Source organism: Alosa alosa, chromosome 2 (genome assembly GCF_017589495.1).
Source record: "Alosa alosa isolate M-15738 ecotype Scorff River chromosome 2, AALO_Geno_1.1, whole genome shotgun sequence".
Taxonomy (NCBI): Eukaryota; Metazoa; Chordata; class Actinopteri; order Clupeiformes; family Clupeidae; genus Alosa; species Alosa alosa.
In genome coordinates this window covers 17,568,571-17,579,608 of record NC_063190.1, presented here as the reverse complement: position 1 = coordinate 17,579,608, position 11,038 = coordinate 17,568,571, and the positions used below count along the sequence as shown (strand labels likewise).

General features: G+C 40.8%; 2 protein-coding genes across 2 annotated transcripts; one reads left to right on the top strand and one right to left on the bottom strand.

The window, feature by feature from the left end:
- Nucleotides 1-193: 193 nt before the first annotated feature.
- On the top strand, nt 194-4,444 carry shisa2a (shisa family member 2a). Its single transcript, XM_048237303.1, has 2 exons — nt 194-3,433; nt 3,604-4,444. Exons 1-2 carry the CDS (start codon nt 3,148-3,150, stop codon nt 4,116-4,118), a joined length of 801 nt encoding a protein of 266 aa, XP_048093260.1. The 5' UTR covers nt 194-3,147; the 3' UTR covers nt 4,119-4,444.
- A 743-nt stretch (nt 4,445-5,187) lies between these two features.
- Nucleotides 5,188-9,544, bottom strand: zc4h2 (zinc finger, C4H2 domain containing). The gene is made up of 6 exons (XM_048236523.1): nt 9,293-9,544; nt 8,353-8,524; nt 7,483-7,655; nt 7,216-7,378; nt 6,178-6,328; nt 5,188-6,079 (listed from the first exon to the last, which is right to left on the bottom strand). Exons 1-5 carry the CDS (start codon nt 9,514-9,516, stop codon nt 6,215-6,217), a joined length of 846 nt encoding a protein of 281 aa, XP_048092480.1. The 5' UTR covers nt 9,517-9,544; the 3' UTR covers nt 5,188-6,079; nt 6,178-6,214.
- Between the last annotated feature and the right edge of the window lie 1,494 nt (nt 9,545-11,038).

Sequence of the window (11,038 nt, the reverse complement as noted above, 5' to 3'; positions counted from 1 at the left end):
TTATTTTGAAATAGGCCGCGGACCGGAATTGGGCCGGGCGCGGGCCGGATTTGAGACCCCTGATTTATAGGCTATAGTTATTATAGCGATAATATATCATCTGTTTGTACATTGTCTGCAAACACGGGGTGAAACCGGCTGCATTAAAAAAAAAAAAAAAATATCTGTCGAATATCCAAATATCAAATATCAAACTAACTTCACCTCGGTGAGATGAGCCAAGATTCCAGAAGACAGTAGCCTGCTAGCCTAGGCAAAGATCCTTGATTGGGAAGTCTTTCCCCCTTTTCTTTATTTTCAAAGGAAAGAGGTTGAACCGATATTTGCTTAAAGGAGGGGATATACTCAAGCTTACTTCATCATTGATTGAATGGGCCTGTGACAGGAGGGAAGCTCTTTTGGAAGAACTGATAAAATCCTGGAAAAGATTAGAAATGAACCCAAGTCCTCGTTCAGTAAATCAAATCATCTTCTGGTTGGCATAATCATTTTCATGTTCCTAGTGATTTATTTGAAATTCTGTATCAACAGAAGCCCGATCGGAGCCTCAATGCAAATTGATTCTGCCTATTATTAAATCTTTAGTTAGACTTAAGACTGCATAATGCACTTTGCCTATCATTCAAATTAGGGCCCCAGTTCTGGCCTTGCACCACGTGTCTGAGGACTCTTAGAAAGACAGCAGTAGAAGGAAGGAGTGCTGATTGGGAGGTCTAAAAACACTAAAAGAACATAGTATCCAAGACCTTGAACAGATCACAGGCTACATCTGCACTATTCCGTTTTTAGTTTTAAAACAAATTATATATTATTATATATACATTTATAGGCTATAGTTATTATAGCGATTTTGGAATTATAGACCTAATAATTCTTTAAAATGCATAGCCATCGTTTTCAAATGAAATGGAACCAACAACATTTTCAAATAATTTGTTTGAGGAGCTCAAAAACACCAGAGTAGTCTAGATGACATGCAGGCGTAAATGTATCCACAGAAGAGAATACTAGGTGGCCTGAAAAGGTCACAAGGTAAAAATCTCATAAGCATCTAATAAAGGCAGTATGAATGCTGTAGTATAACCGGTTAACTAGGTCTGAAATGAAAATCAACTGTAATGCAGCCAGAGCACCGACAAAATACAGGCAGTCTGAAACAGGCCTTACCTTCCTTCTGCTTTTCCCTGTGTCTATCTATCTATCTATCTATCAGTATATATATATATACTGTATCTGTGTGTGGTGTGTGTGGGTGTGTGTGTGTGTACTGGCATCTGTGTGTTTGTGTGTGTGTGTAGTCTATGTCAGATAAAGAAGTTCTACAAAGAAGTTGACAGATTAAAAAAACAAAAACATCAGAACATTCCAAGGCTAAAAAGTAAAGTTCCCTGAGCCTACTATGTTTGAAGGAGCACTAGGTCTCTTTTGAAAATTCCATACATTTGAGTTGTGTTTGAAAAGGCATTGGTCACTTTAACACAAGAGTTGCTTAAGAGTAAGAGCATATACTCTACTTGCAAATGCATACATCAGTGAACACATTACACAGATCTACGGTGCTAAACATAGCATAGTAAACTTTTTTTCAGTTTTCATTTGGACACAATATTCTGAACGGTCTTTGTGTAAATGAGAATAATACACATTTGTAATCGCACACAAATACCATTCTGCTTGCCTGGCTTAGGGAAATGTGTTTGTACTGTATGTTTGGGTTACTTCTCTCACCTGTCCTCCCCCAACTAAACTCTCCTCCCGGGAGGCCGAGGTTGTTTGGGGGGAGGGTATTGTTCCAGGGTGGCCCATCAAGCTTTCCCTAATTGCAGGGGAGGACACCCATCGATCGGCCTATTATCATCCTAATGGGCCCCTTTAACCTTCCAGCCTCATCAACTGATAACACACAGAACGTCTGCACTCCCCATTTAACAGTAGAAACATGTCTTTCTGATAGATTTGAAAGGTAAATCAATGTAGGTTCTACAATTTATGTGGCACACAGTAATTACATCCAGAGATATACAGCAGTTCCAAGTGCAGTTCTAATTAGACCATCACCAATGGATTGCTTAGACTGGGAGTAGTGTTGAGATAATTTTTCATTCAATGTTTTACTCAATCATTAACATTTACAATTCACACACCCAAACACACACAAACACACACACACACACACACACCGTCACCCAGACATCTACATACTCACACACAGAGAGAAAGAGATAAACCCGAGCAGCTGGATAGGTCTGATCATGTCATCATGTTATTAACAGAGATTAGCACTGACACAAAGACAGTAAATTGCTATTGTCTAAGGGTCTGTGCATTAGCATTTAACAAACAATGCCAGCTCTACAGGGGTTGTGATGGTAATTTGGAAAGCCTGTCTTGCTGGTATTTAACTTGCAAATAATTTACTTTAACTAGCTGCTATGGGATTAGGTTTGGGACAGTCTGCTCAGGAGGTACATTCCTTGCAGCCTTCTGTTATGTGGGCAGATTTAGAAGTCCTAAACATAGAGAGTAAAGTTCCTTTCCTAAAGGTAAGGTTCAGTTTAAGGTCAGTCTAGGAAAATTATGTAAGGAGATTAGATCTCATTGTGCGCTGCAACAGGTATTTAATTTCACCATAGTACAAAACATACAGTTTTCTACAAATATGTGAAAGGTATTGCCAGCTGTTGATAATGATGGGCCCATACTATTCCCTGACTGTTGTAATAGCCATATAATTACAGATCATAGTGTGCATTTACTGAGAAGCTTGGATATACCATCATGACATTAGCTTGTTGTGTATATTGTTTGACAACTCAACACAGTTGTGTGGAGTAAATTATTCTGACGTTATCTAATGCAATGGTCTTATTTTCTCATTCGTTGAGCAAACAAGGATTTGTCTGACACTCGCCCAGCCACACCTTTTCATGCAAAGTGGAGCCTGGAGTTAGAGGGGGCGTCAGGCAGGCGGAGGCGGGCGCTGTACGCGGGTGGGTGTGGATAAATAGGCCTCTGTGTCAGTAGGTTGGGACCATAAATCAAACAGGACGCATTTGGATTGACTGAGGATAACTCTGGAACTCTGCCTCTCTTTTTCACCAAACTTGAAGACTATCTTTAACGGAATTACCACTCGCAGATAACAGCATGGCTAAATTAGTGACTTGCGGTTTATTGATCACGCTTTTGGACATATCTCTACCGTTGGCTGTGGAGGCTGCCGGGGAGTATTGTCATGGCTGGTCGGACTCGTACAACACCTGGCACAGGGGCTTTCAGTGCCCCGAGCAATACGATGGCGAGGAAGCGCGCTACTGCTGCGGGACCTGTACTCTTCGATATTGCTGCACATCCGTGGAGGCCCGTCTTGATCAGAGCACCTGTGATCCAGACGACTTCAGCAATGGCAAAGTCAGGACGATGACTTCAAATGGTAAGGTGTCTGGAAAACTTAAATCAGAAATTAGCCTACATTTCAACTTTCATTGAATTGATGTAGTTTTAGGAGTATTGTGTAGAAATATTATGTAGTTACCTTTGACCTCAGTATTGTATTTCAATATAAAAGGTGCCCATTCCTAATGATCAATTTCTCCCCAACAGTGCCCACGTATCTGCCATTTGTGATTGTGGTGAGTGCATTCCTGTCCTTTGTGCTGGTCGGGACAGTGGTGTCTGTGTGCTGCTGCCACTGCCTGAAGCCCAAGAGTGCAGAGCGCCACAGCGGGCCCACGCAGACCAGTCTCCTGGAACCAGGAGGGGCCGCCGCAGAGAGCCTGACCCCGTCCAGAGACTCCAGCTCCAGTGCCAGCACTGCAGGCAGGTCCACTGGCATGACCCGGCCGTCAGGGTCAGATGTTACCATGAACATCTACGGCCCCATGGGGAATATGTACCCTGCGCTGGGGGTGCAGCCCCCACAGCACTTCCCCTCTCCATCCCACCTGCCCGCACAGTTCTACCAGCCGTACCTGAACTACAGTGTGCCTCCAGAACACACCATGATCACCGCTCAAGCCTTCCTGGACAATCACTCTGTATACAGGCAGCCCCATGGGCAGCCATTTCATCAGGCCCCGATGCACACAGAGCCCATCTGCCCTGGACTTACCATTTGAGGGCTAATCTGGACCCATACGACAGCTGCCTCGTGACTAAAAAAGTATAAATCTGTAATTGTGACCACAGTTAAGTTCTTATGGTCCTCTGTGAGGTTCACCGCAATTGTTACATGCTCAGGTTACTAACAGTTTAGTTTAATTATTTTGTCCAGTAATGTTTCACTAGTTTGCTGTTATAACTGTGTTATTCTGAGCAAGCATGACCTTTTGAGCTTTACTTCTGAATAGAAGAAACACCATGACCATTTCTATGAAATGATTTCTCCTAATGATTAAAGTGTACATTAGAAATATAAAAAATAAAGCCTGTTATTTATGTTTGATCTAATGTCATGCCTCTTTTCCTCTTCTGAAACACAAAACAATAATTGGTAATGAAGGACTGTGTCCTGTTATATCTGTGTTAAAATCAAGACTTTTGGGTACCAGAAGTGTGAATGTGAAGAGTTGAGTTGGGGGTTGGGGACCGAACAGCGGGGTGGGTCAGGCACAATAGATGAGCTCAACTATCTCCCAACTGCCCCATTGGGGTCTGAATAAGAACAGGTATGGAGAGAGAGAGAGGAGAGAGATTATCTACTTGACACCAGGGGCATGGGTGGTCTATGTGGCCAGCACCGGGGAGAGCCTAACAGCCCAGTGGGAGATTAACAAGATGCGCAAGAGCTAATTAAGGCTCTCAAACTGAACCAATAGATCCAACTCAAACAAAATCAGGCCTTAGCTGACTGAAATCCTAAGTTTGACTGACATAAACAGAAATAATGCTGTTGATATATTTGTAAAAAAAAAAAAAATCCAGGCAGCATTATATGGATGTAATGGACTAAGTTCAACCTGGAGGAAATAGCTCCCCCTGCTGGCCAAAACACCTGAATGCACAGTGACAAATTGGGACTTTACATTGTTAGTTTGTACCGGTACATGTTTTACTTTTAGTGTTTATTCCATTTTTTCTTGGTTATGTCTTAATGTAAAATCTTTCTTCTGATGTCTTAAGTTTCTTTGCGACAAAGGTGATCATATCAATTGACTTTACAACATAGAATAAAAAGAGGTAATTTTCCACAGTAAATTTTGTTTAATTTGCTTAAGAGCACTCAACCACAATTCTATGTTGAGGAATAAGTAACTCTTCACATGTTGTATTTCGTTATGTGTTGAGGTATGCATATTATCAATACTGACCACTTAGTCATTTTAGACAGATTATGGTGAAACAATGTAAAAAAAAATAAATGTTTTGAATAATGTCATCAAAAGTGCAGAAACAAAAGCATGAACAACTAATATGAACACAATACATAACCGGAAAAAAAAGCCATGCCACTCTTGGGATTACAACTGGTCTTGGCCTCTGTTCTGCATTTGTCTTTTATAACATTTACTTGGCCAGCGAGCTTGTAAACAAAATTATAATAGCACTTCTATATTTCAAAATGTAAGTTCATGTATACACAACAGTAAAGCTGTCTGTGGCACGTGGGAGCTTTGGACAGAACAATACTGAGTATATTTAGAAAAGGAGTTAAGGCTGAGTATCTCTCGCATGATATCAGGACAATTCTTTCCATTATACATCATTTAGGTGTCCCATATTATGAACACTAACACTAAGTAAACTGTTACTCAAGGCATTCTCAAAAAGCTTTAAATGCTACTGTATTATCTCAGAAGCTACCAAACATATCAAAACATGTCACATCGATATTAATCTGTGGAAGACTCCATATCTAACCACAAACCAAATAAAAGTGTTCTTTGTGAATTCCTTTCAAATCCCATTTTCAAGTAACTTGATCCCAGTAAATGTCTGCAGTATTTAACTACAGATTTACAAAGGTAACCTTTTCATTCAGAATTAGTATTTATACATAGTCAAATAAAGTAAAAATATTCTGGGTCCATCTCCTGAAATGTCAACGCATAAAACAAAGCTTTCTTCATCCTTTGAATCTCTGAAAAACAAAACATGCAAATTCCAGTTTACTTCACTTTCTATTGGTACATCTGCATTGTTAAAAGTATGTTTGGGGTGTTGCTGAAGGGAACCTACGTGGAGAGCGAAGACGAGAGACAATGTAAACATTCATTCATTCGTCGGGTTTCCTCTTAGGTTTCTTGGGGTTTCGTGAGCGACTCTTTGCTTTACATAGAGGGCAGATTGGGGCATTGCGGTGAATTTGCTGATGACAGGAGAGACAAGCCTGGGGAAGATAACAATGGACAAGCTAAGACATAGCCAGTACAACACAAATAGAAAAATATTCAACATTCTGTTTTGACAAATATGAAATCATATCTGCATTTACAAATACAATTGATTTCCCTTGTTCTTTGATGTATGTGAAATTACTTGCAACATTAGCAGTGTCAATATGCTGGAGGTAAAAGATAGGGTGACCTCAACGGCAGCACTGCAGAGCAACATTAAATGTTAACATAAATAAATAGGACACATTGGGCCATTATCCTACTGACTTTGTTGCCAGATAATCACACAATACTGAGGAAGTTCTCTTCCTAACACTAGCTGTGCAGGAAGGAGTACCACCCAGCGTGGTGATGGGAAACATTAGTGATGTCTTGAAAGTTACTCCTGTTAAAGGTGCTCTAAGCGATGCCACGCGTTTATTAGGATAAAACATTTTATGTCACTTACTGCAAACATCACCTAACCAACCGCTAGCTGTCTGTGTCCTGAATACACTGTAAAAAAACGCAAACTCTGTGGACAGCACAGGCTCCAAAAACGGCAACAAAAACAACCTGGGCAAACCTAGCCCATAAAAACATAACAAACTGTTACAGAAAATCACAGACAATATGTGCGTTTAGGAGAGTTTCAATTGCACGGGAGCAGCACAGGAGGGAGGGGGAGGAAGTAGCGAGCTAGCTCTCTGTTTTCTTTGAAAGTCAACAGAAGTGATGTTACCCAGCATCGCTTAGAGCACCTTTAAATTAATAAATCCTTGCAACTCTGGCACAGTATTGTCAACATCACTATGAGTGCATGCGGGATGGAATGACCCACCATGGAACACAAAATAAACATTTGTACTGTATATTATACAATCATGTAAACATGGTGTACCTTCATGGGTGGCGGCTGCTGTCTAAATGTGGCCGTCTGTCTGGAATCTTGTTTCCTAGCAACTTGAAGCTGTTGTGCTGCTGCAGCAGCTGCTGCCAAGGATTCTGGGATAGGTGGCTCCTGAGGCTCAGTCTGCCACTCTGCTTTTTGTTTTTCAAAGTAGCTAAAAGCAACACAAAGTCATCAGAAATAAAAGAAATAAAAACAAATAAAAAAAACAAAAACAAATTGTGACAAAAAAAATACATGTGACAAAATTCAACTCACTCCAGGGACAACTTTTCCTCTTCTTCAGTGAGGTCTGGAAGTCTGTGTAAACCGAGTGTCTTTCTCAGTGCGTCAACATGTTCTTTCAGAGGCTTATATTCATCATGGAGTCGGCGAGTTGATTCTAGCAACTTGTTCAGGTCATTTTCCGATTGCTTTATTGTGTTCTCCATCTATAGACAATACATTTCAGTAAACTCAAACATGCAGATGCATTGATTGAGATTCTCAACAATGCACTGGACAGTTAAAGCAACACCAAAGAGTTTTTTTGTACCTTAAAATAATGTTTCCAAAATCGTATCAGTGGTTCATCAACTTGTAACAGTGTAACCGGCACTTCTGCATTCGCTTTGCGGCCCTCTATCGGCTATAACCGCACTATGTAAGTTTGCCAGATCGGGTAGCGGATCTGTAGTTCGATGGAATGAGACATAAGAAACTACAAATTTGACTTGCATCTGATGTCGCAATACATCGTCCTTTCATAAATCGTGCAACATATTCTACCTTGTCTGTGGACATCATTATTTGCAAAGCCGGTGCTGGATAAACACATAGCGTGCGTGCGACAGAGGGAAAGTTATTTGGTGTTGCTTTAAAGTATGAACCTCTGGAGCTGTGATGATTAACCACACATTATACTGTTGCTTTACTTACTGTACTTATACATTGCATCCTTAAATGGAGAAATGGTGAACTATACTTCTGTCATTATTTTTTATGACTATGCAGAGAACACTAGCACAGAAAAGACCAATCAACACACTCATACAACTCCTATCCCTACACCCATAGGCCTGTTGCCAAAATATGACTGAATATGTTCAGCTTTGTGTGATTCATCTGTGTAACTTTAAATTATCTTACCACGTTAATATCTGCATGGATGAGCCTGAGTTCCTCCACATGGGCCATTTTCTCCTGCAGCAAAAGGTCCATCTCTTGTTTATACTCCTTTAGATGCTTCTCCTCAGATTCCAACGCCTCAAATTCAGTCTTCAATCGAGACCTGAGTTTCTCCATTTGTACTGTCTTATTTCTGCACACACCATTTAAATTAGTCACAACCCGGAACTTCCGGAGAGTTTCACAAGTGAGTCCGTTTTATTAAGTATATGGGCTTGTTATGATCGTGTAGCAACAATGTAACAGGTAAATGTAACAAAGTAGAGAGACGTAACGATATTCCAGCCATGTGTATATTCAGTAAGCCCCTCTTACAACGTCTGCGCTTCCAGTATAATTATGATTTACTTACACTGCATTAGACTAAATTACACTGCATTAAACTAAATTAGAGTAGTAGGCCTACTACTAATCCCATCACAATGGGTAAACTGATTTGCATGAAACCGACAAGGCTAGCTAATTTGCTATCTATTTACCAAAAAGTGGTCAACAGACAAACACAAACGCAGATGGGAGAAAACAATGGCACATGTATGAACAGGAATTTGTGAAAATATCAAGCAAAGCAACGTATGGCCAGTAATTATTAGCCGGAAATTATAGATTAGTAGACATGCTAAGTTAATGGTTAGCAGTGTGGTGTGGACAGAATTACATCTGGGTATCTCGCACGTTCACAGTATGACAACTCAAGGCCAAGAATATGCTTCTCGAATTACTTGAACACAAAGCCAATTACCAGATCAATTAATGTTATATCGCCCAACGTTAGGTGTGAGTACAATGGCAAGCTAGCTAACTTGTCAGCTAGCCATCTCTTAGCCAGATGTGAAAATCCGAAGTTCGATAAAGTTTCTAAAGTAATGTAACATAATATTTGAAAACGTGGTGATATTACCTTATTTCTTTTATATTTTCTAGTTTACACATAATATCTTGCTCATCTGCCATGACGGTAGTTGTCGCAGGCCGGAGTGTGTTAGCTGGTGAAGCAGAGGGAGTACAGATTTCCAAGTCCAATGAGATAATGGCTAGCACCCAGCTGTGGCAGGCAAGTGGAACACGCCAATGATAGCTTACACCTCGCAGGCTCAGCAGGTGTTCGCCTGCAACAGCTCCCATCGGTTCATCTCACGTATAAGTATATATCGTAACACCCCCAATTATCAACACTTTTGTTGATACATTCTAAAACAACGATGTTTTTAACACTTCAAAATAACATTTAAATGAACCTTACATTTTTCAGTAGCCATAGGTGTGTAGATTTGAACAAAATCTGGTTTGGTAACGGGACCATTTACTGCCTGAAATATCCGATTTTGTTTACCACGCTCGGAGGTATAGTGCTGGCCTGATGGGTCGCCTATTTACGCCGTTTCAACGGCACATAAACGGTTAGACCGAGAATTCTCGTCATGAAATTAAAATTCCACTGGACCTCAAGCGGTTGTGTAGGTCCTACACGCAGCCTTACAACACTATTTACAGCTCTTCGAGTCCCGGTATGTCATTTTTGGTACATAGCTAATTTAGATACACCTATGGTGTGGGTTTGCGTTTCTGTAGGAGTCCGCCGTCTTGGTTTGTATAGAAATGGATATTACACGCCTACACGCAAGACGGCGGAAATACTGGACCGACGGTAATAGGGGGAGTTCCGATAAGTATACTCTTTTGATCCCGTGAGGGAAGTGTGGTCTCTGCATTTATCACAGTCTATGAATTAGTGAAACACACTCAGCACACAGTGAACACACAGTGAGGTAAAGCACACACTAATCCCGGCGCAGTGAGCTGCCTGCACACAACAGCGGCGCTCGGGGAGCAGTGAGGTGCCTTGCTCAAGGGCACTTCAGCCGTGCCTACTGGTCGGGGTTCGAACCGGCAACCCCCGGTTGCAAGTCAAAAGCGCTCCAGTAGCTAGGCCACGGCTGCCCCAAATAAGTGCACGTGTCGTGTAGAAAGCCAAAGGTCATACTTTTTGGACCGGTTGCATAGACAGCACAGATTAAATTCCTCGACACATTGCCTTTTTTTTGTGTCTGTAGGGACTGAGCCTGTAATTCTGTAAGGTGCTCTATGAGTGAGTATCATGGCATGGTGATCACTGATGGTGCAATTAAGTAAGTCCAACAGTGCAACAGTGCAAGAATTAAGTGTAGAGACCAGCATACAATAAATATGCACATGTAAGAGAATAATGTAGACAAAGTAATATAAAAACTATATCAGTGCAAGGATAGGTTGAAGTAATAGGGTTACAGCCAGTATTAGGTATGGCCACAATCCAGGCTGTGGAAGGGAGGAGGGTTATGCATGTGCTTATATAGCATGTAAACAGTGGAGCAGTAAAACAGTAGGCTAGATTTTGTTCAAATTTACACAACTATAGCTACTGAAAAATGTAGGGTTCATTCATCAAATGTTATTTTGAAGTATTAAAAAAACATTGTTTTAGAATTTTCGAACGAAATGGTTGGAATTACGTTTACGATATTGTTTTTAGGAAATTATGCACGTCCGTAGCTTTTTGTTGCATTTGTTTTGCTTGACATAAAGCTTGGTATTTTTAGTTTGTTTGTAGGCTACTGTATCCATTCTATGCAACCCTAAACGTTGGCGGCATTTGTTCGAGATTGGC

Excerpts from the sequence above, each read along its gene's own strand:
- shisa2a (XM_048237303.1), top strand. The coding sequence starts at position 3,148 with ATGGCTAAATTAGTGACTTGCGGTTTATTGATCACGCTTTTGGACATA. Across the intron at positions 3,434-3,603 it reads CAGGACGATGACTTCAAATG|TGCCCACGTATCTGCCATTT; the intron begins GTAAGGTGTCTG and ends TCTCCCCAACAG.
- zc4h2 (XM_048236523.1), bottom strand. The coding sequence starts at position 9,516 with ATGGGAGCTGTTGCAGGCGAACACCTGCTGAGCCTGCGAGGTGTAAGC. Across the intron at positions 7,656-8,352 it reads TCCATGCAGATATTAACGTG|ATGGAGAACACAATAAAGCA; the intron begins GTAAGATAATTT and ends TATTGTCTATAG. Across the intron at positions 7,379-7,482 it reads GAGGAAAAGTTGTCCCTGGA|CTACTTTGAAAAACAAAAAG; the intron begins GTGAGTTGAATT and ends TGTTGCTTTTAG.